Consider the following 27,769-nt stretch of genomic DNA (forward strand, 5'->3'; position numbering starts at 1 on the left):
AGTGGACAAAAATGTCTCTGTTTATCAAGTTTTACTCATTTTAACCCATTTTCTACACTGTTAACAATAGTACGTTGTCAATTTTTTTCTGATATTGCTGCCATCTTTGTCTTCTACAGCTAGCTTGGAGAAGGCACTGTACTGATGAGAAGGCAGACTTCTTCATAAAAATAACTAACTTTGATATATTACCCCACAGAATGACTTCATGTAGAAATCAGAGGGCTTTTGCAGTAAAGTGTTCCATGTAGCTACAGGTCTGCCTTTATTTTAAAAAAATTAAAACAAAACAGTACAACAAAATAATCCAAAGCCAAAACAAAACCAAACTCCAACACAATCAAAAACTAATTCCAACTTAGCTGCGGTCCTGTGACCATAAGTGATGGTGGCTGCATGAAGAAACTTAAACAGCTCATGATCTACAATTCTGCTATAAAGGTTTTCCTCAAACTCGTTTTTTCTTTTTAATTTCACTTATGAAGACTTTATTTCTGGGACTTCAGAAAATTATTTCTGTGACTTTAAAACAGAATTTATCTCAACTGCAGAGTATTTGATACTAGCTGCTAGTCCAGAGGTTGAGACACAACACCTACAAAATGTTACATTTTAATTAAGAGAGTTAGTTGTCTGGAACAAAAGAACTCATTCTAAGTAATGGCTTAGTGACCAGGTGGTATCAAGTGATTTATCCAACTCTCTTCAGAGAGTTTGCAGGACCATTTTCATTGTCTTTTATTACTTGAAATGGAAAAACTGAAAGGATCAATTTTAAATAAACATTAAAAATAAATATCTATAATATTGAAATTCCGGTTAACTACCTAGAGAATCAGTCACTGGAGAAAAAACAGCAACAAACAGAAATGGCAAACTGAACAGTGAGCTGAACAGTGAACCTGGCTTAGGTAGGGTACTGACATATTTCAACATAATATCTCTAATTTGGGGTCTGCAAACAGGAATAGTATGTCACAAGCTCACTTCTAGCTACTGTTTTAGCTTTGAGCACCCAATATATAAAGTTTGTGCTGTAGATACGACACAGTCTGCAAGCTCACGCAGCTAAAATGTATTTAATTTAGGTGACGTGGCAGTTAGTGACCACCTAAAGTGCTGAAATAGGAATTATTTCAGCAGCAAAAACTGCTAACTTCTGCATAGTGATGTTATATCCTATGCATCACTGTGGCATTTTATTCACCTTGATTTGAAACACCACCACACTCATTTTATTATCTTCCTTTAAAGTAAAGGAACAGTGTGCAGCTTTAGCATTGTCAGCAGAAAGTGTAAACAAGGTTAAGAGCATGCCCAGCTCATATGTTAAAAAAAAAGTCTGTCTCTAAAAATTGGAATATGTCATCTCTCTAAACAATTATGATCAGGACACATGCCTAGTTTTTGAATGATAGTAGGCTATGTTACAATGGGAATCAATTAGAAGATTATGACACATTTTGTCAAAAAGACTGCTTTGTGTAAAGACACAGATGCAGCACACTCCTCGAGGAACAATGAATAAATGTAAGAAAGAGGTGCCTGTAATGAGAAGACATTCAAATTTTAAATAGGAAAAAGAAAATCAGTCAGCATAAATGACTCAGCTGTAGAAATGTCTCCAGCAAAGACTTGATTACAACGACTTCATTATCCACATGTATCAGTAATGCCCTCGAGATGTCAATGTTGAGATTACTGCTGGAAAGAAATATTTTATCTGCTTCATTGTCAGGAACCAGCAGGTTGAGAACAAAGTTTAATACCTTCTTCAAAATTGGTTCTTCCCAAGAAAGAATTACTCTCAACTCTACAAGGCTTTGCAATTTGACAATACTGTGATTGCATGCACATACACATGCTGTCAATGGTGAAAAGGAATAAAACTAGAAATTACAGAAAGAATGATTGAAGAAAAACAAAATATTGTTTTAGAGACTCCAAAATTTTCTTTCACATGGTGATGCAACATGTGATGGGAATATATTTCTTTTCTGAGTATTTGGATTACTTAAATTTTTATTTAAGTATTTAACTGGTCCTGTAGAGATTGTGAAGATTTTTGCATTATTCTTATATCTGTGGATGCTCTAGTCATGCTCACACACTCAGTTTACTGCCTAAACAACCCGAATATAGAAACTTTCCGACAGACAAAAGTTACAGTGACATATTTATAATCAAACTCAAAAAATGCAAACACCTGCAACAAAACCAGAGCATTTCAATAGAATTCAGTGAAGCAAAAATAAATCAATAAATAGATAAAAATAAAAAGGGGGGGAGGGGGGAACAACACAGATTTATACTTCACTAGCTATACCTATCTATTAAACATGAAAGCTAAAAAAATTCACCCAGACAGCACCCCTGCCTGTCCAGGAATTCTCCTGTATGCCTTATTTTGGAAAACAATTTTATCACCAGCTCTCCTGCATGCCTTTTAAATGAATGAGAAAAAAAGTGTCATGTGCTGTTGGGACAGTAGCATTGTGAGACAAAACTGGATCATGCTCCATAAATGCAATGTACATAACCTTGTACCAGAAGGGTACTGAAGTCTAAAGTACCTGCAGATGAGTTGGCATGGCTTTGGCTTCCGAGTATTTACAGTTGTATTTAATAGCAGTTACTTAAGAAACTTAAGCATGTAAGAGATGAGACTGATTTTACTGTAGCCATTAACTGAAACCATGAGTTAAATAATTGATGCACAGAGGTGGGGAGAGGGAGAGGTCACACACTTATTATTAAGGCAAGACCTTAAAAATGTACAGGGGGCAGAGATGAATAGAAAACCTTGCCCTTCAGACTTGCAAGGCATTCTGCAAAGTTCTTTCTCAGGTATCTCATTTCACATATGATAAAAACTTTCTGACAGCGCTTGAAGACTACCATCAAAGGAAGGTAATGTAAGGGTTACACATTAATGATTATGTAGAGAGATTTTATGTGTGCTCAGCCTATGCAAATCTGCAGGGAGAAATGACAGAATTCATCACCACTTTTGGGCAAACTTATTTTTGAGGGGCTGTTTTCTTGCTCTCTTTCTATTCATAATCTTTTCTAAGACATATATAGATGTTCCCACCAGCAATGTCTTCACATTTCTTATTACAGCATGTCCAAATATTTCTTGCCAAAAATGCCAGAAGGCAACCCACTGGAATGACAGAGAAGGGGACTAATTTTAGGAGGCACTGAGACACTTCCCTCAATCTATGCAATGAACCAACAGAAACCAAAACGGTTTCTACATCACAGTTTTACCTCACAGATGTGAAATACTCATCATCTACCATGCACCTCCGAGAGCAACCCTACTCCTTCACTTCCCACCATCAGTGTTGCATGCAGTGACACTACACTACACTACATTCACAGAGGTTTAGGTTTACAATTGATCTTGCAGGGCTGGACATGGAAGTTCCCTGCTTTGAACCCTGCATTGAACCCTGCATTGCTGAGTTCCAGCAATGAAGCTGCCCTTAACCTTCCCATTGCCAAATGGATTCTGGAGTGTGATGAAAAGTCTGAAAGAAATTTCTAGAAAAACACATTATAACAGAAAACCCCACCAGTTCTGCATGTGAATGAGACCTTTATGAGATATTATGATTTTATGAGTTGATAAAAGCCTGTTATCTTTGTTTTGTTGCAAAAAAAGGTTCAAAGTATCAATATGAATCTGGAATAGAAACTCCCTGAGTAGAGCAAAAGAATCTAATTTTTGGATCTTATTTCAATTGACACAAACATTCAGTTTGAGAAAAAACCCTCTCTTTGCTCTCTATTTTAACCATTCTGAACTATCTTAGAATTTCTTTAATGGGCAAACTTAACAAAAATACACAGCTTCTTATTCTGCTACTGCATATTTTAATTCTTGAATATGATACTAGCCAACATCTACTTAAGTTGGGCTGGCATACTGAAAGTTCTCGAACTAGCCTTGTGTATTCACAAAAGAAAGGCAAACAAAATCAACAACTCTACAGAAATAATAACAGTACAGCTTTTCACTACAAATACAAGATGCACTGGTAATAAGATAGTTTATAATAATAAGCATCATTGTGGAAATTGCTACCTTCAAAGATTGCACAAGTAATCCATATTGTTTATTACATTTACCCATATGCCTGTGCATATGGGTAAATGTAATACCTTGTTGAAGGCTGGGGGTTTTGTTGGTTCTGCATGTTGAACCAAGCACCTAGGAGCACATTACAAAAGATTTGGAGACAAAAATAAATTAGTTGTCACCATATTACCAGTTAAACAGATAGCAGTAATATCTTAAAGCAGCCCTAACATTTTACATAAATGTTGATAACAAAAGCATGCCATCCTGGGGAAAATGTTTTTTGGTGTAATTTTATCAGCAAGCTCTGTTGGCCCCAGTAATCAAAGCTGGGAACGCTTTTTCAGAAATTTTAAATACTGTTTGTGATGAAGACAAGCAAAGTCAAGATTCTTCCTGCTGAATTCTGAAGTTCTTCCTGAAACTTCTAATGTGCGTGTGTTCTTTGAAGAACTTGACTGGTTTGTTTGCTTTTAAATGACAGCAAGCACCAGGAAACTTTCTCTCATGGAACTTGCTATCCCTCTGATAAATGTGAGTTTGGGGCATAAAAGAAGCAGTTTTGTCAACTCAGAGGAATGGTGAAGCTGCCCCACTGAACTCTATTTAGGCTTCTACCTCTCATTACATATAATCTTGCCTGCTATCAAGAAAATCTTGACTGACTCATCACCTTCCTCCCCAACCTGTAATGAATGGAAAGACAAGCTGGACTTACAGAAACGTTCAGAATAGATGCACATAACATTTTTCCAAGCATAAGAAGCACAACACAGCATTTTAACGGTTAAAAAAATCCCCTAAACCTTCTCCTTTTCATTTAACATAGTGTTTTTCTTTCCAAAATTCACTAGAATTTTACTCTAAGTTCTTTGTCACTGTACCAAGAAGTCGGCGGTCAGCAAGATTTGTATCTCTAAGTTCTCCCCACTTGGCACGGCGTCTTTTCCCAACTTCTGAGGCACATTCTCAGGGTGCAAATCCTTCTCTTTAGTACTTCATTCAGCCAGTGAAAATTCAGGGGCTAGGCAATCCTAAGCATAAAGTCAATTCTGGCTTTTTTCCAGTGTTCAAATAATCCCTTTCTCAGGGCCACACAAGTACAGGAAACCTATTTTAGTTAACTTATAACCTATAATAGTTAACTTTGCTTACAGTCAACAATATAGAGGTGCCACAAACCAATCTCATGCACACATATTTTACACCTTCCAAGTGCAGTGACTTGTAAATTGAAAACAGAATAATTCCATATGCACAAAAAAAAAAAAAAAAAATCTTTCTCCTTTGGAAGGAAATGGGCCAGAGAGGGTGAGGTTGAGATTGCATTTCTTCATGGGGAGGAAAGAGTGTGTGTGTATGCGGGAAAAAAAGATTTAAAAGTTAAGATTAAACAGTTCATCCAAATTCAGAAAATAGCTGCAAGAAAGAACATTTAAATTAGCATTTCCTAAATGGCTTTTTGATTTTTCAGCTTAGTTGCTTGTAAGGCACTAGATTTAAAAAAGGGGCATTCAGAATATAATTTGTTAATATAGAGAGGACTCTCAATCTCTCAGAATAAGGACATTCCACATCCATTCCTCTTGTCTGACTGGAGTCAGAATTTGTGCAGAGATTTTCCATTTCCAAGGACAGCACCTTACCCTAAAGGTTCAGAGATTCCCAGAGGAGTCTCTACAACCCTCCTTTTGAGGCTGAACCATTTCTCCAAACGTTCACTAAGTCATATGTCTGCCTACAATGCCAGTAAGAAAACATGGGGTTTTAGTGATGGCTCCAATTAAAGCAGCAATAGCCTTATCTGCTGTGCTACATAGCTGCCGGTATTTTGTGAATAGTCACATCCAGCTTTTCTTGCTTTCATTAAGATACTGCAGAATTAAGAAATAAAATGGCAAATAAAGTCAAAGCTGATAAATACAAAGCAGTGCACTGAGCCTTATGAATCCCTTATGGAGTCTAAATCAGTATAATCAGACAGGAATAATATTTCTCTGTTGGGAATTTCAAGAACACGTCACTTCAATTCAGACAAAAAGATAGTATATCAGTGATTATTAGGAACAGAGCACAAAAAAAGCATAAGAGCTTGTGTGACTGTGGAAACCCATAATGTTCTGTCATCTAAAATAAACTGTATAGGTCTGGTCTTCCTATCACTTGCCAGATGAGCTAGAAGATTAGACACAGAAAAGGCCAAACAGAAGTTATTGAAGACCTAGGACAACTTCCTATGTGGAGATATTTAATCAATCTGCAACACTCAACATGAAAGAATCATGACTGAAGGAATACATGCTAGATGTTTATGAAATGACAAGTGGCATGAAATTGATTAATATGGAATGGCTTGCTGTTCCTTGGAGTGAAAATACACAGCAGCTCCAGAGGGAAGTACGTTCTTCCATTAATAGCCAGAGCTAACCATGGGAACTTATTGCTCCCAACTGAGCAAAAATACAGGCCCAGAAATTATTTGACAAATTTGTTGAAGGTTTGTCATAGATATTACACACATGATTCACTGATATAGTCTCTGGCTCAATAAATCTTAACCTATAGATTACTAGATGCTCAGTGATATATGGAGTGCCTCTCTCATTCTTCCATCTCTCCCTAAGCCTATACATTAAAAAGATTTTGGTCCAACAGCAATGTTTTCTGAAGTCACTATCATGTTCTCTAGAAGTAAAAAAGACAAGAAACTGCTGCTAGCTGTCAAGCTACTCATTGAATATTGGACAATATTGGAAATAACCCATGGACTTTGGTCCATGTAATCCATATAGATGAGTGCCCTCTGCACAGAGCTACTAATGATTCAACTATTCTCTTCTTTCAGTGTGGATGGTGCATGGCTGTATGGTCACATTTCCTTCACATTTTATTATAAATTACCAATATTTTTTTTTTCTGATGCTTGAATGGAGAGCTGTAGGTCTACTTAGTAGAGCTAAAGCTAACCAATGGAAAAGAGATTAATTTTTGGTTGATTTACATCTCTGAACGGTTAACATAATATAGATGCAGTAAGAAGACCATAATTATGCTGTACCTTCATTAAGTCATTCCACACACATGAAGTTTTTTTTTCCTATCCCATTATAGCTTTAATGTGTGGGAAAAATGATCAGCAAAGGTAAACAAAGTCAGCAAGGAAAATAGCTCATTTGAACTCCCTCAATTCTTCTCATTGCAGGCCAATCCATGAGTAACACTGGGGCTTACAACCATTAAAATACCTTAAGAAAATCTACCACTTTTCTACGCAGCCTCTCCTGCCAAAGTAAAATGTTTTGCCCTGCTGTTTGCCTTTGTTTCCCAAGCAGTTAGAATACTTACCTGTACTTCCCCCCCAAGGTAAGTATTATAACTCTGTGGTGTTTATACTTTTCTTGGCCTGAATAGTCTATCATTTCTTTCTCTTCAAAAAAATGGGTAATGGAAGCAAGCCAATAGCATTGCTGAAGCTCAAAGTACCCTTTAAAAGCACTAAAGAGACCAAAACATTTTCCCTTTGCTATGTTGCCTAATTTTTCTCAAGTTATTTAATGAAGCGTTTCTCTTCATGCCCCATTTACACCATATAATAATCAATCATTAAAAAGCCACAAAACACCTGTTATTCCATCTATGAGTCCTCATGGCATTTTTCTCACCCAATTTCATAATCTTTTGCTATTCAGTACACTATTTCTGCCTTTGTATTGTCTTTTCTATGAACTGTGACACCTTACATTGCCCTCTGGTTGCCTCACTCCTTTTAAAAGTCCTTTCAAGAAACTTGAATTACTTCCAATATTGCAATCAGTCACTTTTTCTTCAGTGGAAGAATATTTTTTAATTTAGATTCAACAAATCCTGTTACAAGAATGCATTTTGGCTCTGCTTTTTTCTTTGGGTGAAAATTTCAAATACTTTTCAGAGCAGCACAGTGATGTGTGCATAGCTGTCTATCTTATAATTCATTTAATACTGCTGATAAAACAACTACACTGAAATGTTTGCCTTCCCATGCTTTAATTACACCTGTACAAATCATAATAGCTTACTTCATTAGTATATTGTTGAAAAGCCACTCCAAGTGCTATTGTATTTATTTTTAAAATGGACTAATTAGCATTGTGAAATTAAAACTACATGTCCAATTCAAGAGAAATATTTTATATTTCATTTCCTTTTTGCTTACCTTTTTTTTTTTCTGGTTGATTTCTTCCTTTTGCATCCCAAGTCCAGCTGTTTTTTCCCATAACAACCCAAAGATGAGGTTTACTGCTGGTTTTTCTATTCAGGCCTATTACATTAAGGCCTATCATTCTGCTATCTGGTTATCTCGTCAGCTATGACAAGATAATGTGGGCTTGAGGGAACATGCTTCTATCTCCTGTCAGCCCCTTTCTGTTATATCAACTCCTCTAAAGGCATGTTCATACAAGGAAGCTGCTACCAAAGAAAACCCCCAAGACAATACCATTTATCTCAGGAACCATTCCACGCCACAATTCCCTGTGGGCACGAAGATTTTTGCAGCACAGTGTAATCCACCTGCAAAGCAGGCTAAGGATGCAGTTTAACATTATATCTAAGCCAAACCAAAATGACCACATCATCATGGGGAGTGAACCACCACCTCTTCTCTGGTCTTTTTATCTTTTCCAGACCAGTGGTTCTACTACTTGTAAACTAGTCTGACACAAAAACATCCACTTCTTTCAGCAGTGCCAGGTTGTTGTTTTTTTTTTTTTTTTAATTTAGTTCTCCAGCCAGCTCACTGGAGAGAGGGCCAAGCATGCTTCTGAGGTAAAAGAAGAGGAAATAACTCACAGGGAGTAGGAGAGAGAAAGGAGAGGTAAGACCATGCCTTTTGTTGCCTCTGCTGTAACATCAGATGCTGTTGCACATAAAAAGACATTGCCCATATCTACATTTAAGGAAGGATCCAACAAATAAATAATTGGTGCATGAATCTGGTCATGAGGCACAGAATCAGTCAAAACCAGAGAGGCAAGACATTCCTTCAAAGATTAGGAAGCTTCAATAAATTATGGCAATATGGAGATGCGTTTTTCAGAAATGAGGTTGAAACCAGACCAAATGGTGAGTGACAGGTTTCAGCTCTTTACTCAATGCAAGTCCTTCTAGAAGGCTTCCTCTGTAACACTACGCTATGAGTCAAAACAGGATTCTTGTCATTCAAGAATTGCAAAATTATTCCCACTCAACTAATTAAAATTCCAAAATCCTGTGAAATCTTTAATCCACCAGAGGAATACTGTAACTTCTGCTAAGCAGGTGATAAATCCCAGCAAATTTTGATAGGGAAACCTCAGGTGCTAAACCCCTGAAAGTCATCAGAGCTGGAAGTGCAGGAAAGGCAAGGACACTGAACTGACACACACAGGAAACAGACTGCAGGTACCTGGTCCATTAATTTCTGTTAATTGCCTGAGAGCTCAACTTAGCATCATTTGCTTCCACTTGGCATCTGCTTAGTCAGTTGGCCAGAAGGCTGTCTTCTTACTGAAATATAGTTCATCTTAATTATCAGAAGTCCTAATGATGCAAATGTCTTAGGGGATGGTCTCCTTAATAAGGTGACTGTTTGCACGTTCTGTTTGGTACACACTTTCCCCTGCCTGTCCCCTCCATTTTTTATAATGCAAGCAATAGCACCTGTACAAAACATTCAATTTCAGAGCAAGAATGCTGTCCTCCATTCATGACATATTTCTAAAAAATTCTTCATTCCAACCTGGAAGAACTGACACACCACTAAATTCCTGCTTCAGAGTTTATTTTGGTAAAAGGAAGCAAGATCTGGACAAAACAATACATTAACCAAACCATTCTTAATCTGTCCTCAGCTCCAGAAAGTTGCTTAGTCAAATTCTTGAAACCATCACTTGATTTGGCCTGAATAAAAATCCAGCCTGTGTTCTCTCTATCAGTTCTTTAACCTCTTATAATACTATTCAAAGAAGAGGCTAAAGCTCTTCCTGGAACAATTGAAAGTAAAAAAAAAAAATGAAGATCACTGTGCTTCTAGTTGGGAAAATGTCACTGATAATGACAGTAATTTGAAGGGGAAAGAAACGTCACTAGAGCACAATCCTTTGTGTTGCATAGTCCACATACCTAGTTGGAGGTCAAGTAGATATTGGAGGTGTTCCCAGGAAAAATAAAACTAATTAAATATTTCTTTAGGCAGCCATGTTGGAAGAAAAATGCAAGAGGAAGGTCAAACATATTCCTAAAATGGCATTAGGCGATAGCTGAAGATAAAGAACTTGAGCAACAAAAAATAAAAATTAAAAGGTGGAGGCAGCTTCCCACATAACACAAAGACAAATCTCAGGAAAGGAGTCTGTAAGCCTAAACTCAAAATACATCTTAAGCATGTCTGCAGCCAGCCAGAATACAGACACAGTCCAATTTTTTTCTTGAAGTGTCCAATTATATCTCCTTTACAAAACCTTTTGGAAAAGGAGCTATTCTTTCTAGTAAAACAGACAGTTTTATCACCTTTCAATTACCTCATTATCATTTATTGGCACATTCTACTGGGCAGCATTTTCTCTGCTCTACTGATAGAAGTAGCAACCAACACGTAGGGCACAAAAGATGGCAAATGTAAATCACGTTGCAGCAAGTCCAGAGGTGTAAAATAGGAAAAAAACCAACCAAAAAAAAAAATAAAACCAACAAAACAAAACAAACAAACAAACAAAAAAAAAACACCAGAGAGGGTATTGGCAAAAGTGAGGATTGCAGCAAGCTATATTTGTGAGACCTTTCAGATGTCTTCTCTTCAGTGCACTAAGGTGGCCAAGTACCATGCTGCATGCATTCAAAGCAGGAACTGTGCCTCAGTATCACATTTAAAAAAAAACAAAGGAAAACAACAAACCACCCTACAACTGAAAATGTCCAGCTGCTAAAATGAGCTGTGCTTCATACACTGCCAAACAGCTGCTCCTTTCTATCTCCAATAAAAAGAAGGGGAAAATATTGCAGTGGCTGGTGATGCAGCCCATAGATCACAAGCTTGATCACACTAAATGTATGTTGTTTTTTCTAGGACATGCATGTTATCCAGTCCAAGAGAAGCAGAAAGTTGAAGAATAAATCATTAGTTAAGACATTTCCAACTGCTGTCAACACAATTCAAAGTCAGAGTAAAGTTCAAAGCGCGCATTAAAAGTCATGGGACTTCAATTTCAAGTTTTAAGCCAAAGAGAAACATCTAGTTTACCCCATCTCCCTTCAAAAGCAGTAGCCTTTATATCTCCAGTTGTTAAAAAACACAACTTATGTTACCATGAGGATGTCAATATAAGAATAAAGCTGAGATTTTCACATAAACTCAGAACTGCAAATTCATCTAAAAATGTGAAACAGAAAAAAATATTTTTAGACTTAATCCTGATTGGATTGTGAAATAGGGCAGGTAAACAATACAATATACTATTCTTGATTTTCTCAGGAAATGAGTAAGCCAGTTTACTAAAGAAAGATAGCTTTACTAAAAACACATATGGCATTGACACTTTGTAGTAGTCTACCTTGTGTCCGCAAACAGGTAAAGTTCCATATGGCTTATAGCATCTACCACCAGATAGGCACAAGGAGCAAAAAGTTAATATAAATATTGAAAAAATTGAATAAAATATTCATCTAGATTTCACAAACTATAAGATACTTGGCACATTCAAGTAAATTTCAAATTAATTTACCTTATAATTCATTTATTATGGAAAATTTCAGACAAAATCTCTAAATTGAGCAAAGTATTTTTCCTGGCATTTATTTATTCAAATTAACCAATTCAAGCAAATTTAGAACAATCATTATTAATAAAATTAGAATTCATTGAAAATTATCTCTGTTTTATGAGCCTTGAACTAACACTATGCAATGTCTACACCTTTCAGACCACATTGATTAGGCAGTGTGTTCAGAGAAGGGCAGCCGGGCTCATGAAAGGTCAAGAAAACATGTCTTATGAGGATCAGCTGAGGAAGCTGGGTTTGTTTAGTCTGGAGAAGAGGAAGCTCACGGGAGACCTCCTCACTCTCCACCACTCCCTGAAAGGAGTTTGCTGTGAGGTGGGGACTTTTCTCTGCTGCTGTGCCTGTAGTTAGAGGACCAGAGGAAATGGCCTTAAGGCATTAGAATATGTGGCCTGGGAAGGAGGTGGAGTCACAATCCCTGGAGGTGATTAAAAGGTGTCGGATCTGGCACTGGGCGATGGTTTGGGGTTACAGTGGTAGTGCTGAGTTGATGGTTGGATTTGATGGTCTCAAAGGTCTCTTCCAACCTTGAAAATTCTATCATTCTGTGATTTCTTTGTACTTACATCCTCCTTCCCTGAAGGAAAAATGTAACATTAAATTGACTGTTGAGAGGCTTTTCCCTACTATCCCTACTGACCATTCTCTTTAGTCTGTAAGGTTTCTAATATAAGTCAATTCTAAGCAATTTTAATTCCTAAAAAAGTGCTCTCACTTTTCCTAACACTGTTCACTGAGTCTTGTCTTTGTTTAGTCCCCAAACCCATCAAGAGAAATTTTCTCTTTTATTTAATAGTAAAGAATTTAGGAAAGTAAAAATTTTACTTTTTACCACATACAGACATCAACTGGGATGGTACACTCAAAGTGTTTGGCAGTACAAGACATGCCAAAAGGCTAAGAAAATGGACACAGAATAACTATACGAAATGTTATAGATGAGGTCCTGGAAACAAAGAAGTTTAAAAAGAAATAAAAACCACTAAAAAATTTGGGAAGAGATGAGAATTCCAATATCAGTCCTAATGCAACAGTGTCATCCTTCCTCATGAAGGAAGTAGGACACAGACTCTGCCATTAGCACTGTGAACATAGCTGGGGAACAGGGGAGAGAAACACATTCATTTTCCTCGTAACACTCCTTAAATGTTCTCCAAGACATGCCTGTTAGCAGCTCCATATCAGTCTCAATGACAAGCTCTCTAGTGAACCAACACATCCAAATTCAACACTGCATCTCAGCAGGAAGAAATCTATCTTTCTGCATGTAGCTCAGCTTCCCTCTTCTTCAGGAGAGGCAGATATGTTTCTCACTACTTTCTATATAATTCTGCAAACATTCCAGCAGTTTACACTGCAGAAAAATCCTGCAATATGAATTATTAAACAGACAAATATTTAAAACTCTTTAGGAAAGAAAAAAAAATTCTATCCAAAGTACTGTGAGCAAACTTTTTGTAATCTCCTTAAAATTATCTTCAAATAACTCCCCAGCCAAGATGATTAAAGGTCACTGGCACATTGCAAAGCATGTTTTTATGCTATAAATTCCATTATAATTGCAACAACTTCTCCAGCAACAATTTAGACATAGAATCAAATTATCCATTTCATTTTCATTTACACCTCATGGGCTAGATCATTTATCATGTTTCATGATAATAATCAGAGGGCACATAGAAAGTGATTTCTGGAGGTAACAAATTACCTATCGTATTAGCACAGCTTACAAGATCCTGTCAACAGGTACCACACATAAATAAGAGGTAATTAAATTCACCATGTGCAGGAGTGTTTGATATGCTGCCTGCTTTCCTAGAAGCTGGCAAACAAATCTGGGTTACTAAATTCAACATTCCAAATTAGCTGCTTAAGTACAATAGTTTACCTCTTCATAAGACATCAGGAATCATTATGCCACTAGAACACCAACAGGTAGACAGCATGCAGTGGGCTTAAGATCTGGAGACGAATCTCTCATCATCGGGTATTATTGCTTCTTGCCACTGAATCATCCATCATGTCTCTGAGACAGCTTGGAATGATAGTGCCAGACCCTCACAGTACTGCTCCTTGAACTCTGTCTCATCCATCTTTTGCATCATTCCCCATTTGCAGAGACGTATCATCTCCTTGCTGCAAAACTGAGTGTGAACCTGTAATGCCTTTAACCTGCAGTGCCACTCTAATAGTAATTGATTTCTTTTTATTGCAGGGACGGTGCTCACTGAGACTACGTACAGCTGCTGAGGATGAGAGACGGCCAGAATGGTACAATGCAAGCACCTCTGTCTTTAGCAGTTTGACCTGTTTTCAAGGAAATGGCTATATTTTCATTGCTAGCTATTTTATAATATGTGTACATTTATCAATATATAAAATTGGTATAGGAATATATATGCAGTTTGTTTTCCTGCAGTTCAACTACAATTTAATAGCAAGATTCACTCAAATGCTGCTGAAAATAAATGCCAGTGTGGCTTCATTTTATATTTTTGTTAAGTGATTCTGCATTAGAGCACTGTTAGATTTTTAAATACCTACTAAAGCACACAGGTGCACCTGCATTAAAAAAGCAACTTAAATTAACTCTACATTGATCATGGCGGGACTTCACTAGCATGATGACTTGTGTACCATAAACCACCCAAGAGTAAGCGTTTTAATTCAGCCTCGTCTGAATGCTGTTATAAAAGTTTAATACATCAAAATGATCAAAATGCCCCCAGTGGCAGGTTGGGATTCAGTTTCCAATTCAAATTCCCTTTAATATATGGCTTCTCTGACATCCTGCATTTTCTGCCATCTATGTTGAATTCCAAATGCACTCCTTTTCATCATTACCATGCATCTACTCATCGGCAGCCTTTTTAACAACTCTGCAATACAGAGATGTCAAACCTGGAGGGGTTTTCCCCTCCCCAAAACTGGAAAATGATGGCAAGTAACGGAACTTTGTCTATACTTAAGTAAATATTTTAACCTCCATGGTAATGTCAGTGGCATTTAAGCTGAGAAAGACCATCCTGAGCTGCAGTATTCAAATGAAATATTTGATTTAAATAAATGTAGAGACAGACCAGATACTGGAAGGGAAATTATCCAAGTGAAATACAGCAGTAATGTGGTGGGGCAGTCTAGAGACATCTCTAATTACGATGAGAAAAATCACTTTACTGCAAATGATCTTCATGTCACTGTGCTTGGATAAAACACAGATATAAGAAACAAAGAAACCCCTTTTATTTCTTCCCTGAAGTGACACCTGCCAAAAGCTTTCCTCTTGCCTCTTTTTTCCTTTGCACTGACTCCCATCAAGCCTATAGTCCAACAAACATCCCACTGTTCAAAGTGATTACATTTTTATTTCCCAAACGCTTTATTTAGTGTTTGGATTCATTTAAGTAATTTCACAACAAAGGAGGCACATGAGGTATAGGAGGGCAGAGGTATAGGAGAGCACCTAAACAGTGTGATGTCGCATGCGTGGTATCGCCAGCAACACCATTTTGGATCAGGCTGAATGAAGCTGCATCGTGTCTTGGCTTTGCTGCATTAGGCAGAGCAGGTGATACCCAGTTTATGCTGCCTGTAAGGGGCCTGATAATACCTGGTCTGCCTCAGAGGCAGGAAACCCATGAGGAATATTAGCTAAATGCAGCACAAAGCCTGACAGCACAGAGCCAACTCCTCTGCAGCTGTGAGCCACTCGGTCAAGATCATCCCAGGTCATCACCCACTATAGGCTCCCACTGATTTTCATTGACCCTGCAGCTGTATTTATTTTGCTGCCAAGCCACAGCAAGGTCTCCACAAGAGCTGACAAGAACAAGTATCAGTCCACTGCCTGGCAAGCAGGGAAGGGCCCTTTTCTGGAGATTTGCTTTGAAAGCACATTTCTGCTTGAAGGTTTATGCAACATGGTCAAAGAGAGCCATCAGAAAACCAGTCAGGCCTGCTATATGTTCATTCCTGGACACAAAGTAGTGTCACACCTAATGACACACAAAATAGTGTCACACCTACTAATTAGGAATGACAGAAGAAAAGCTGTATGTGGTTCTAGATGTGATCAGATGCCTAGAAATGCAACTATATTGACATATAGAAAAGCAGTCGTCAGAAAAGAGCAGAAATAGCCATGCAAACATCGATCCAGCTAATTGTTAGCATCCCTAGCCTTCCTCCTCCTCTTTTTTCTTTTTTTTTTGATTTCCACCCAGAGCCTGTGAAAAGAGTATTCCCATCATGCTTCTTGTCACTGGGTAGAGAGCAGAAAAGAGAGGACTTTCACAGAAGCTATCCCATGTGCTCTCATGCAGGCAATATGGAGCCTTGCAGAAAACACAAAAGGAACTCATGCTGCTCGGACTTGTGACTAAAAGTGCCACAAAGCATCAACATCCATCATGGATGTCAGGGAAAAGCATACACCAGGCAAGGAAAACTATAAATAGAAAATGGCCCTTGCACCAAGTGAATTAGGTAATCATTAATCTGTTCTGCAAGCTTTTGAGTGAGAAACTAAGGCAAAACACCTCTGTCCAGGCTGAGAGGGTATTGCCCTTCACTTGGACAAGGTCTGAACCACAGACCCCTGGGATAGAAAAATCCTAAGTCAGCAAAGGATGCTTCTACATCTACTTTTCTCTGATACTCTGCCCCAGTCTCTGGCTATTGGGGCAGGACACAAAGCTACAGGACTTGGGTTTTTGCTCCGATCCAGACCAGTCACCTTTAGGTTTGGAGAACACATTAAGAAGATGTGTATCAACACTGAAATTGCTAGTTTTTGCCTAATGAAAATGTTAATTCAGCTATATCAAGCAGTAGAAAATTCATGTCTTATGAAGTAAAAGCCAAATATGTGCTTTACATTAAATGTTTTGGGTCTTCCAGAAGAACACATCAGAACTACAATAAAGCACCAGCTCACATTAGAAAAATTTCAAGAGCCAGGTGGAGATTAGACAGCTTAGGGAGATATTGCCAATGTGCATAAACACCTGAAGGGAGGGTGCAAAGAGGACAGAACCAGGCACTTTTCAGTGGTGCCCAGTGACAGAACAGGAGGCAATGGGCACCAAGTGGAATACAGGAAGGTCCCTCTGAACAGCAGGAAATATTGTTTCTTACTGTCAGGGTGCCTGAGAACTGATGCAGGTTGCCCAAGGAGGATGCAAAATGTCCATCCTTGGAGATTTTCAGAAGCCTTCTGGACGTGATCCTGGACAACAGGCCCTAGGTGATTCTGCTTGAGCAGGACGAGTTTGGTCCAGATGACCTTCAGAGGTGCCTTTCAATCTCAGCCATCCTGTGATTTTCATTTCAAATGTAAACCTGTGCAGCCAAGATTGTTCAACACAGAAAGATGGAATGGAGCCTATGCCAAATGCATGGCCTTTCTGTCACCTCGTGTGAATAAGTCTCTCTGGCTTCTTTGAAAAATCCCGTCAAAACTATTTTCTCCTGCTTCTCCAGCAGAAGCAGTTTTCCTACACTTCCTGAAGAAAATGAGCAATGGATCTATTAATTATATAAACCAGAGACAAATATTGCCTGAGCAAAGGAGGTGAGCAGAGTTACTTCCACAGAAGTGTTGCCTGAGCAGAAAGTGGAGCTGCTATTCTTTCTGATATGTAGATGAATGACGAAACTGAGACTCCTATCTAGTTCAAATTATTCATTACAAGCATAAAGACTTTCTGAGGCATTTCATTCTTTTTATGTAAAGGAGGCAGGATTTGACTTCAGGGTGAAAGCCTCTCTTTACCTGCTGTAAGAAACAGAGGACTGAAAAATAGGAAGATTCACATATTAAACCTACTTAAAGAGGATAAGATCTTAGCACTGTAGAGAAATTAAAACCAGAGAATGCCACAAAAAGATCAAGTTAATTGGATCCTTGACTCTCTGAAAAAGGTTATACCTAAATATACACCCAAAATATAATTTGCGTTTTATAAGCAAGGTTTAGAGAAACCTCACAAAACAATTTCTTTTTTTCTCTAACTACTGCAAAGTAATTATGACATTATCATCTGCTCCTCTTGCAGGGATACAGTCATGAGAGAACTAGGCTACAACTAATGAGGAAACTTGAGAGTATAAAGTAATTTTGAAGATGAGTTGAGTGTCCAGAAGAGTACCAGTATTAATATCAATACTCTAGGAATGCATCTTATGAACCAAGAACAACAGCCACAGGGGGCTTCTAACACAAAGTAGTTGCATACCTCTATTGAAGTCTGCTGAGGATTCAAAAGGAAACTTAGCCAAGGTAGTGGTGAAAAGCCCACAGATTCCAAAAACTTGGACTGCAAAATCTATCTCCTCAATTTCCTCTCTGGTCTGAAATTCAGTAAGTCCAGAAAAGCACACACCAATGGCCCTCCTCAAGACTTTGCAAAGATAAAGTCCAAAGCCACTGTCTCTTGGAGACTGAACTTCTGAACAAATTACAAAGCATCTCTAACCATCTAAACTGTCTAACATTTATGATGGTGGGTATTATCACCAGAAGAGAATTTATTTTTTTTTTACAAATTTCCTATTTATCAGAGAACTTAATAATGGAGGGCAGAAATATGGGGCACTTTGTAAAATTGGTATAAAAATACTTCAGTCCATTTGCAAGCAGGGAATATAAATTCAGGCTACTTGATGTATTTACTTTTTACCTGTCACCTAGTGCTCTCCTTGACATATTTTTAAGTCTGTTATTATACTGAACAAATAAACCAAGTCACAAAATTGAATACACACATCTGAAGCAAGCTTTGAGATTTCACTTATTTTTCCAGACTAAACAAGCACCAATGAAATTTGGAAAGTGCATTTCAGTCCACAGCTTTCTCAAATGGAAATATTTCAAAGCTTTCTTGTAAGAGAAAAGAATAATGCTCCCACGAGAATTACTTGCCAGGAGCAAACTCCATCTTCACAGTGTTCTAGCATCACCAGGAACCAGCCAAATTACTAGCTTTCCTATATGAAATCCCTAAAGAAATTCAGACAAGAAAGATAGAAAAATCACTGTCAGGCTTGAGTAACAGGAACTGCTTCTGATGGCAAGCCAGCCCAATAAGGCTAACAAAGAGTCAAACATAATCACACATCCCACCAAAACTTGAACCTGATGACTTAGAAGAGAGACTGCTTGCAATGTCAAATCAAACACAAGAAATAATGATATCCACGAACTCATACAAACAAGTCACATGCCTAGAAACAGGTCAGTTAATCAAAACTTAGGATTTTTGGAAGAACATTCAGAAGACGTAAGAGGAAAACTGCCTTTATCTGCTGTGACTAACTTGTATTTATCAGGTGCATGAAGACAATTCCATATTGTAACTATATTTCAAGACAGAGACCTCCCCTTGCTTTGAACCCAGCAAAAAAGGGATGTTTCAGTTGGATGAAGATATGTTGAAAAGAAAATAAAAACATGTAGTAAAATCATTAAAAATTGCTGTAATTTGTGGCTCAAATAAAACTTACAAACTTATCAGTAGAACCAGAACTCTCTACATTATTATTAACAAATGATACATTTGAGTCATACATTTCAGGGTTTTTAGCCTTTATTTTTCTACCTTATCTTAAATTCTAAGAAACATTTTCTTCCAAATCATATGTGCAAGATCCACTACATAAAATAAAGTGCACCATATTTCCTGCTGATTTTCCAGCATGTAATACCATGATATCAAGTTTTGTTCACTTATTTTTCTAACAACATGCAGCTACTTGGCTAACTAACCACATGAGAATGTAACATCAGCTTCATCCCCATCTCACACCCACTTTTAACATGCCATGTCAACTAAGAAGTTGATCACAACTCCTGTGTTGGACACTACCTTGTTTCTTGATGCACAAGGTAACTTTTCTGGCAAATACTGACAACTTTAGAGAAAGATTCCAGTACATTTTTAAGATCACAGAATAATGAAGCAGTACAAGAACTGATTATGGGGCAAAGCTCTCTACTGATTGAAGATCAGAGCATTTGATACTGCAACTGGGAAAGGCTACACAGATGTAAATATCAAACATACACATGAGCCAGGGCACAGGTGATCTCTTTGGACACTTCTTTTGGGAACAATTGTAGGGGTCTACAATTGCACACTAAGCAGCAGAGACTTTGAGATACACTTGCTCTCAAAAGTAAGTAAGAAACAAGTGAAAAAGAAAGAAACCATCGGTGGCTTCTTGTGCACTCCTACCTATCATGAATACTACAAATACTCTTTCTTCCTCCCAGCATCTCCTTCAAGTTCCAGTGCAGACAATCCTGAAGACTTCAAGAAATTCCCTTCCCAGAAATTGCCAATTTACCAGGGAAAATATAAATAGACAATTAATCTGATGGATATATTCAGGAGGGTAAGTCAACTAACAGTAATGACAACACCAAACTTCCTGTAAAAGGAAGGGGAAAGGGAAAACTCCTTCTACACACATCCAAGAATAATAGCAGTGCCATAGAAACCATGTAAAAAAAAACTCAATACAGTGCAGCCACTGAGCTGGGAGCTGAAGACCAGCTCTATACAAAGGTGAGACATTAAATCATTGACTGGAACTACTTTTGGAAAAATCTCATAATTTGATTACAAATCCTATCCTAGTTCAATTTTTCTTCAAAAAACTAATCAGAGTAATTGAGTTATCTCTTTTAAGGTCTTGAAATGTATACCATCCCTCCCAGGTAACTACATTTGTAATAGAGTTTAGAACTCCACTAAAAGTAATTCTGCTAAAGCTCAAAATAAAAAAAAAGATGTTTCAACATATTGTACATTATAGAACTGGAAACTTTCATTACTAATCAAGACTAACTTATAGTTTGCTTATCAGGAAAATATCAGATGCCTCTATACCTGCATTATGTTATCACATGTCTGTATAGGCATGGGATATATCCCAAGATCTATCCAAATCTTGGCCAGGAATGCAAAGGTTTTGAGTTACTGTGCAACAACTCCTGTTCCTCATCCCTCACTCTCTAATAAACAGTGTTGTCAATAAAGTTTAGCTTCTACAAACCAAAGACCTTATCGTTACTCAGAATTATCTGGAAGCAATACTAAAGCCATGACAAAGTAAATTGTGTTTCACCGTATTTTTCCCCTCCTCTGGCTGTGAGAACACACAGATCAATACTCTTCAGTATGAGAATTCTGCAGTGAAATTTTGATTTGTTACAAACAGCAACAAAAGGGCCCCAAGCATGCCCTGTCACTTCCAGTTTAGAAGGAAACGCACTAATAAACTCTTCCCCCTGGGTCATCTTTGACAACGGGCAATACTATGCCAGCTCTTATTAAAGGCAATTCATATCAGTGGCCCAAAAATTTCCTCTAAAATTATCATCTTTTGTATCCATGTAGCAGGATGTCAGCTTTAAAGTGCCACTGAGATATAGGACCTGTCATTATGGTTAATTTTCAGCACAGTTTTAACACCAGGGTAGCTGATCCCTAAGGGTATGGGTATGCATTTTTGGCTAACAAGATCTATTTAGCAGTTATCCAGACAAACAAGAAAATATATTACTGTATATTGCTTTTCAAATACATCAGCAAGCAATAAATCCAACTATAAAACATATATCTTTGTTCTCTACCATGATGTCAAATAGATGAAAATGATTTTGGAAGGTTTATCTTTTAGGGCATTTTTAAATTTTTTTATTTATATATGTGTATATATGTGTGTGTATATGTATATTTAAAAAAGAAAATAGTTAAGATTCTTGGACTTTCAATAAAAAGCACACAAAAAGTAATATTAACATTAAAATAAAAAAAAACTCTATAGCTGCTATATATATATATATATATATATAGCCAAATACCAAATTTATTATTTGAGCCTTAAATATGGTGTTATGAAATTACCTAAGATTTTCAGCAGGACAATATGATGCATTTTAAAAAATGGTACTATGAAATTGTATATTCTTGTTGGGTTTTTTATTTATTTATTTGAGACAAATAGTATTCTTACTACTATTTTACTGTGCTTTTATACTAGAAAAAAAATAGAAAACTTAATTTATTGGATAAATACACTTGTTTGCCCAGCCTTTATAACAACAATAGTCTGTTTTCATGCCTCAACAGGACTTATTTCAATTTATTTGGATGAAGACCATCTTTCAGTTTCCTAGACAAAAGGTGCATTTAACAGAATAAAAAGAAGCTCTTAACATGTTGTCTAAATCTTTGTATAGTCAGCAAGGCCCATTTTTATTGATGTTTTATAGCAGCCATAAAACCTGGTTGACCTCAATCAACCAGCCTCCCAGGGAAAATACCTCTGCCAGCAAATACCAGACAAAAAATAGGTCAGGGCATCTCCTATCCAGCTTTAATTTCTACAAGCTGAGGACAAACTTGCTTGCCCTGTCCCCGTTCCAGATGCAGTGTCTGACTACAAGGTGCCAAACTGAGCAAACATCCCATTGCTTCACCAATGAACCAAGCAAGAGCCCACCGTGTGTTGGACCCCTGCACCCACCTGGCCAAAACAGCCCCTCCACCAGACAGCAGCCCTACAAACTATTTTTGTACCCCTCTTCTTTTTTCCCAGTTAAAAAACTGTAAACTTCATCACAACCAAGAATGAATAATGAAGTTTTGGAGGTAACATAGTTAGGTAAGAAGCGGTTCAATAGCTTATTCCAGGCCATAGAACACACAATTTTGGAAGTGAAAACTGAGCTTCTATGTTCAACCACATCCTTTGCCAGTCAAGATAACATGCTTCCAGCGCAAAAGATGGAAAAAAGAAAAATCTCCAACTTGATCACACCACAAACAAGCTATGGTTGTACACCAGCTGGCTTTTGAATGAATTTCAACCAAAAAAGTATTTCAAGGGGGAAAAGCAAGTTTTCTTTTCTTTCCATTTACTTCTGTACTGGAAATCATCACAGAACATCTCTACAATGCTCCCAGTAGTCTTTGGGTAGGTGAAAGTTTACAACTCTTTTAATCTACCTGTCTCCCAGGTAACAGACAAATGTTATTGGCTCTACTACCAGTATGCTCAAGGCAACAGATTTTAAAAGGGAATGGTAACCAGTTATAGGTGGAAGCTGATTTACACCTTAAGTTCAACAAATAGCATTCCCAGAAAAGCGTGGACGCACATTCCACGCACTGTGGGATCAGGGTTTCACACAGGTGCATTCCATGGAAAGCAATTTTAAGAAGCTTTGCAAACCAGTCTTTCAACTTATGCGAGTTTCATGGGGCTATCTTTGTGTGATCGTTTCAGATCAAGGCACACGTAGGCTAAATAAAAAGTGTAAGCAAAAAGCACTGGTATTTAAAGCATTTAACTGGATAAAATGAAAATAAATAAAACTTTACCTCGAACAATAAGTTGAGCAAAGTTTGAGACTCCAGAGCCTCTCTCTGACTGAGTTACACAGCGGTATAAATCCTGGTCGGTTTTTGTCACCTCTTGCAACTTAAAGGTAGCTGCAAATCTTCTGTGATTGATATTTTTAGTCTGAGCAACTGGAATATCTTCCCCATTTCTTCTCTGAAAATAAGAGTAACCAAGGCAGAGTTAACTCAAAACATATAAAAGACATTTATCATTATCATCATACAAAGACACACAAAACAGAACTTCAACCCAAATGCACTCAGACCATGCTACCATGCATTTCCATGGTAGAAGAGGTCAGTACTGAGGTCCCATCAAGAAACAAACAGTACTCAATACTGTTTGTTTACTCAATACTCAATATAATTTCAAAATCAAGTTAGCAGTGAAAAGTACCATGAGGATTTTGCACTGGCACAAAAACAGGACCATGACATGCTCAACTGCAACTGCCTTATAGCTGGAATCATCCTAGGACAGCCCAGCAGTAGCAGTTGTACTCCTAAGTAAATGCATTCAACTTTAAGCAGATTTACAACACATACACTGGGTGTATTGTAAGATATATTTAAACAAACTTGGCATTGAGGGATTTCAAAGGTCTGCAACAGCTCTTTTTTCACCAACCAAGCAATGTTTCCTTTTTAATGCTACCTTTTATCTGTCCAAGTTCAATACCTTCTAAAATTTTAGCTTTGTTATACTAAGCACCACCTATCCATCTAGAGCTAGCTTAAATAAAAAGCGGAGGGCAGGAAGGCACTAAAAGAGGAATAACACAGATCTAATTTAAAGGAAGAAGCTTAGAGAGTTCTTAGAAAAAGCATAGCTACCACAAATCACTGAAAAATTTAATCTGTCTGGAGCTGCGGGGCCAGGTGACAGGTCAGTAAGATAGAAACAGTTTGAGCTCTTGTGGGATCATTTTTCCTTATTACCATTCACATTAAATGCTCACTTTTGATTTCAATTGAAAAACAGACCCTCCACCAAAAGTCAGCATTAAAAAAACACCCAGAAATATGCACAAAGAGAACAAACAATATCGCTGCTCTCTCCCATGGATCAACTGCATGTTATTTCCTGACCAGGGCAGAGTTTCTGAGCACTCAGCATTGCTCAGCCCCTGGAAAGATGGCAGCATTTGCTTGTAACCACTCATTCTGCTCAGCACATAGCAAAGTGTGACCTCTGCGAACATTTTTAACTCTAATCAACCACTTGAATGAGAAACTTCATTGAGGTTTTAAACTCCAAGCTTTCTAACACCAGAAGCACTACTGCTGAGCCACAGAATTTAACAACCTGAAAGCCTGTGGCAAAATACAAAGGGCAGAAAGAGATGATTTAATGCTGCATGTATATATCAGGCAGCCTCGTGTCACAGGCAGGACTACTTCCTAACATTTTACATCTACCCTTTGTCATCCCAGCATGGGTTAGTCACTTTAAACAGTTTTGTGGTAGATTAACCAGCAGTCCTTCACCACTGAAACAAGCATTCAGTCTAACTATTAACATGTTTAAACAGATTAATTCTATTTATACCAAGCAGGCAGATTTCAGTCACTCACATTCCAGTACAAAGACCATGCCATTATCTTTGCCAGCTGCAGATTTATTGGTGGGATTTTCTCATTGCAGGAAGACACCATCCAGTTCCCCACACCCAGCCACCCTCTCTGCCATTTCCTCAGGTGTGAGCTCTGTCTGCAGGCCTGGGCCAGAAAGAGCCACAAGGTACCAAGAGCAAAAACAGATTTCCAGAAGAAAAAAGCACACAAGACACTTCCAAAACGTACTTATTGCTCCTCCCTAAAACTGTGGTCATCTCATAACAGCCACAAGCCTGGTTATCACAGGGGTAGTCATTGAGAGGGTGTTCCCAGGGCAAAAGCAATGGATGTTTGGCTCTAGGACACCTAGACCAACAGTGGTGCCACCAGCAGTGACAGGCACAGGCTCAATCTTCAGCTCTGTGGGTATCTGACTCTGATTTGGAAAAATTAAGGACCTTTTCTGATGCCTGCAGATACTCCTACACAAGGAAAGCCTTATTGAACTTCAGGAATCAATGAAATTATTAAATTTCAATATCAAGCAAATGAGGGATGATGTTAAAGGCTTTATTTCAGTGATGGTTAAAAGACAGAGAAATTATTTTGCGAGAAGTGCACCTTCCTGTCCAACTAGCTGGCTTCTTTTGATAGAAAATACTAAATTTGAAAGCAGGATTTTCAAGCCTTGCACTCTCCACTCTCCTCCCCACCACAACCCTGCTCGCCCCCCCCTCCCCAGTACCAACGAAAGGTTTGGACTGTCAGAAATTTTATTTGTTTTTAATTTGCATAATTTTTAATATAAACCTTGGATCTAGTGCCTTGAAATAACCAAAATAAACAAATCTCATGGTACTTTCTTCCTCTCAGGCTCGTCCTATGCCCTGATGGCCTTGCCACATCATAGTCACCCAGCAGAAGGAAGTCAAATTCCCCCCTAAACACAAATTTACCATACTATTGTCAAAAATACCAAGCAGCATAATAAAGCAAAGGTGTATCGTTCAATCTTATATGATAGCAGACTTGACAAGCAAACCATGTAATGCAGTCATTTTTGCTCTGCTATGAAGGGAACATACATATTAGGGAGGTCTCTAAAATGAAAGACTCCATTTCAGTAAGTCCAGCTCTTCAAATTGGAATGCCAAACGCTTAGTCTGCAGCAGAGAAGCACATCCAAGCAACACTATATATAATAATTTACACTCTGAAGATCAGAACTTGCTTGTTTAAGCTCATCTGCATGTTTCAAGTTGAGAAACAAAGTGAATTTGGCTTCTACTTAAAACGAAAAATTAATTCACTTCCAGAGAAATTAATTAAAATAAAATTTGACAAGCTTTACAGTTCTAGAACACCTCAGATTTTCTTTATTTATATCAGTGACTTCCTGCCATATTATCTTACAAGACTTGGAGCAGTTGCTCTAATTTCTCTCAATCAGAATTTGTTTCTTGGGAAACAACTGCACAACTACATTTTCAAAGTCCTTCTTCATGTATAGATTATCCATTAGAACATTTCTCCATCATTAAAATGATGAAAAGTTCAAACAGAAGAGAGTTCTCATCTAAAAATGAATGTTAAAGAAAAAGCCCTGCATTCATTTCAGTGACTATGCCTTACACTGGTAACCCATTAGCCAGTCAGGGTTCAGATGCACTGTCACGATCTCTTAATTAAATTCTTCTTTTTAATGTCAGAACATTACTACTGATTTTAAAGGAGAGGAAAGAAAGGCAGCAGTGCTCTCTGCTTATTAAGGGTTCCTGGTACATACTGTTTCAATTTATGTCCTGCTCACACTGAACAGATCTTGAAAATGCTGCTCAATTAAGTTTTAAAAATTCAATTTAAAATTAATGTGGAGTTATACTAATGGGTAATGGCTGTACCCTGTGTGATCCTTGGTTCCTCCAGTCTCTTGCTGTCTGATTTGATAACCCTGAATTGCTCATTTAAGAGAGGTCACCACCAGGCAGTTTTCCTTTGTGAAAATAACTCTGGGCTTTACAAAGGACTACTCTCTCTAAACACTTGATTAAAAGAAATATTAGTCGGTGAAAAAACCTCCCTAATTCTGGCATTCCAAGCATTTAAAATTACAATCTTAAATAAATCGCTCTGACTTCAAGGTTATTTTTAATTTGATAGGAACATGATTTCATTAAACTTTTTTCAGGCACTGAAATTAGATCATCTATATTTTAAATAAAGTCAAGAGCAAAGCCTACACAGCATAAAAACAATCTTGAGTAAATTAACAAAAATTAGTCTTAAATATCTCTCTTTTGCCTTATGAAAGAAATCAAGCATTTAGTAAATATGAAATGCCATGTCAATGGATCTTTTAGAACCTGAGTGTAACAAAAACAATCTAAACTGCAAAGTCTTATTTAATTGGTAGAATTTAAATGCATATCTTATATAAATTAAAAACTTATCAGCCTTTCTCCCTTAACTTTTCAGGTTGAAAATTTGTGAGCTTTGCTTTTTTTGGTTAAATAGCAATGAGACACCTGTTTGCACCGATGCTACCTCTAAATTTTCCAGAACCCTTTTTTTCACACCAGTGATTTTTATAAGCCTGGACAGTTCAACCTTACACATCCCCATCCTTTTCTTACTGTAAACACCTTAAAATAAGCCCTCTCTGCTGCTAATAATTAGAGTCAACTCTGGTTGCCTTCTCGGGCTCTCGGCTGGATGCCAGGATGCCTCCGGAGATCAGAGGATATCAACGCTTTGGCCGCAGTGACACCCGCGTTGCTCTGGCAGCAGCGCCCCATCAGCTGCCCTGCACTTGCTCCCTCCTCACCTTCCCTCCTGTGCTCACTTACAAAAGCCAACCTGGAATATGAAAAATCTTCCTGAGAAGTCTCTCCCTCCCCATATATTATCATCACTAAATGGAT

At 37.7% G+C, this 27,769-nt stretch overlaps 1 protein-coding gene across 8 annotated transcripts in view; it reads right to left on the reverse strand.

Annotated features, from left to right (window-relative positions):
• PTPRK (protein tyrosine phosphatase receptor type K) overlaps window positions 1–27,769 on the reverse strand; it is a 388,545-nt gene that overhangs the window by 168,510 nt on the left and 192,266 nt on the right. For all 8 annotated transcript variants that reach the window (XM_064708032.1, XM_064708028.1, XM_064708031.1 and 5 more), the window contains exon 6: window positions 23,271–23,445. In XM_064708032.1, the coding sequence (XP_064564102.1) occupies window positions 23,271–23,445 (175 nt within the window). The remainder of the gene's footprint in view (window positions 1–23,270; window positions 23,446–27,769) is intronic.

Source organism: Zonotrichia leucophrys, chromosome 3 (genome assembly GCF_028769735.1).
Source record: "Zonotrichia leucophrys gambelii isolate GWCS_2022_RI chromosome 3, RI_Zleu_2.0, whole genome shotgun sequence".
In the NCBI taxonomy this organism is placed as follows: Eukaryota; Metazoa; Chordata; class Aves; order Passeriformes; family Passerellidae; genus Zonotrichia; species Zonotrichia leucophrys.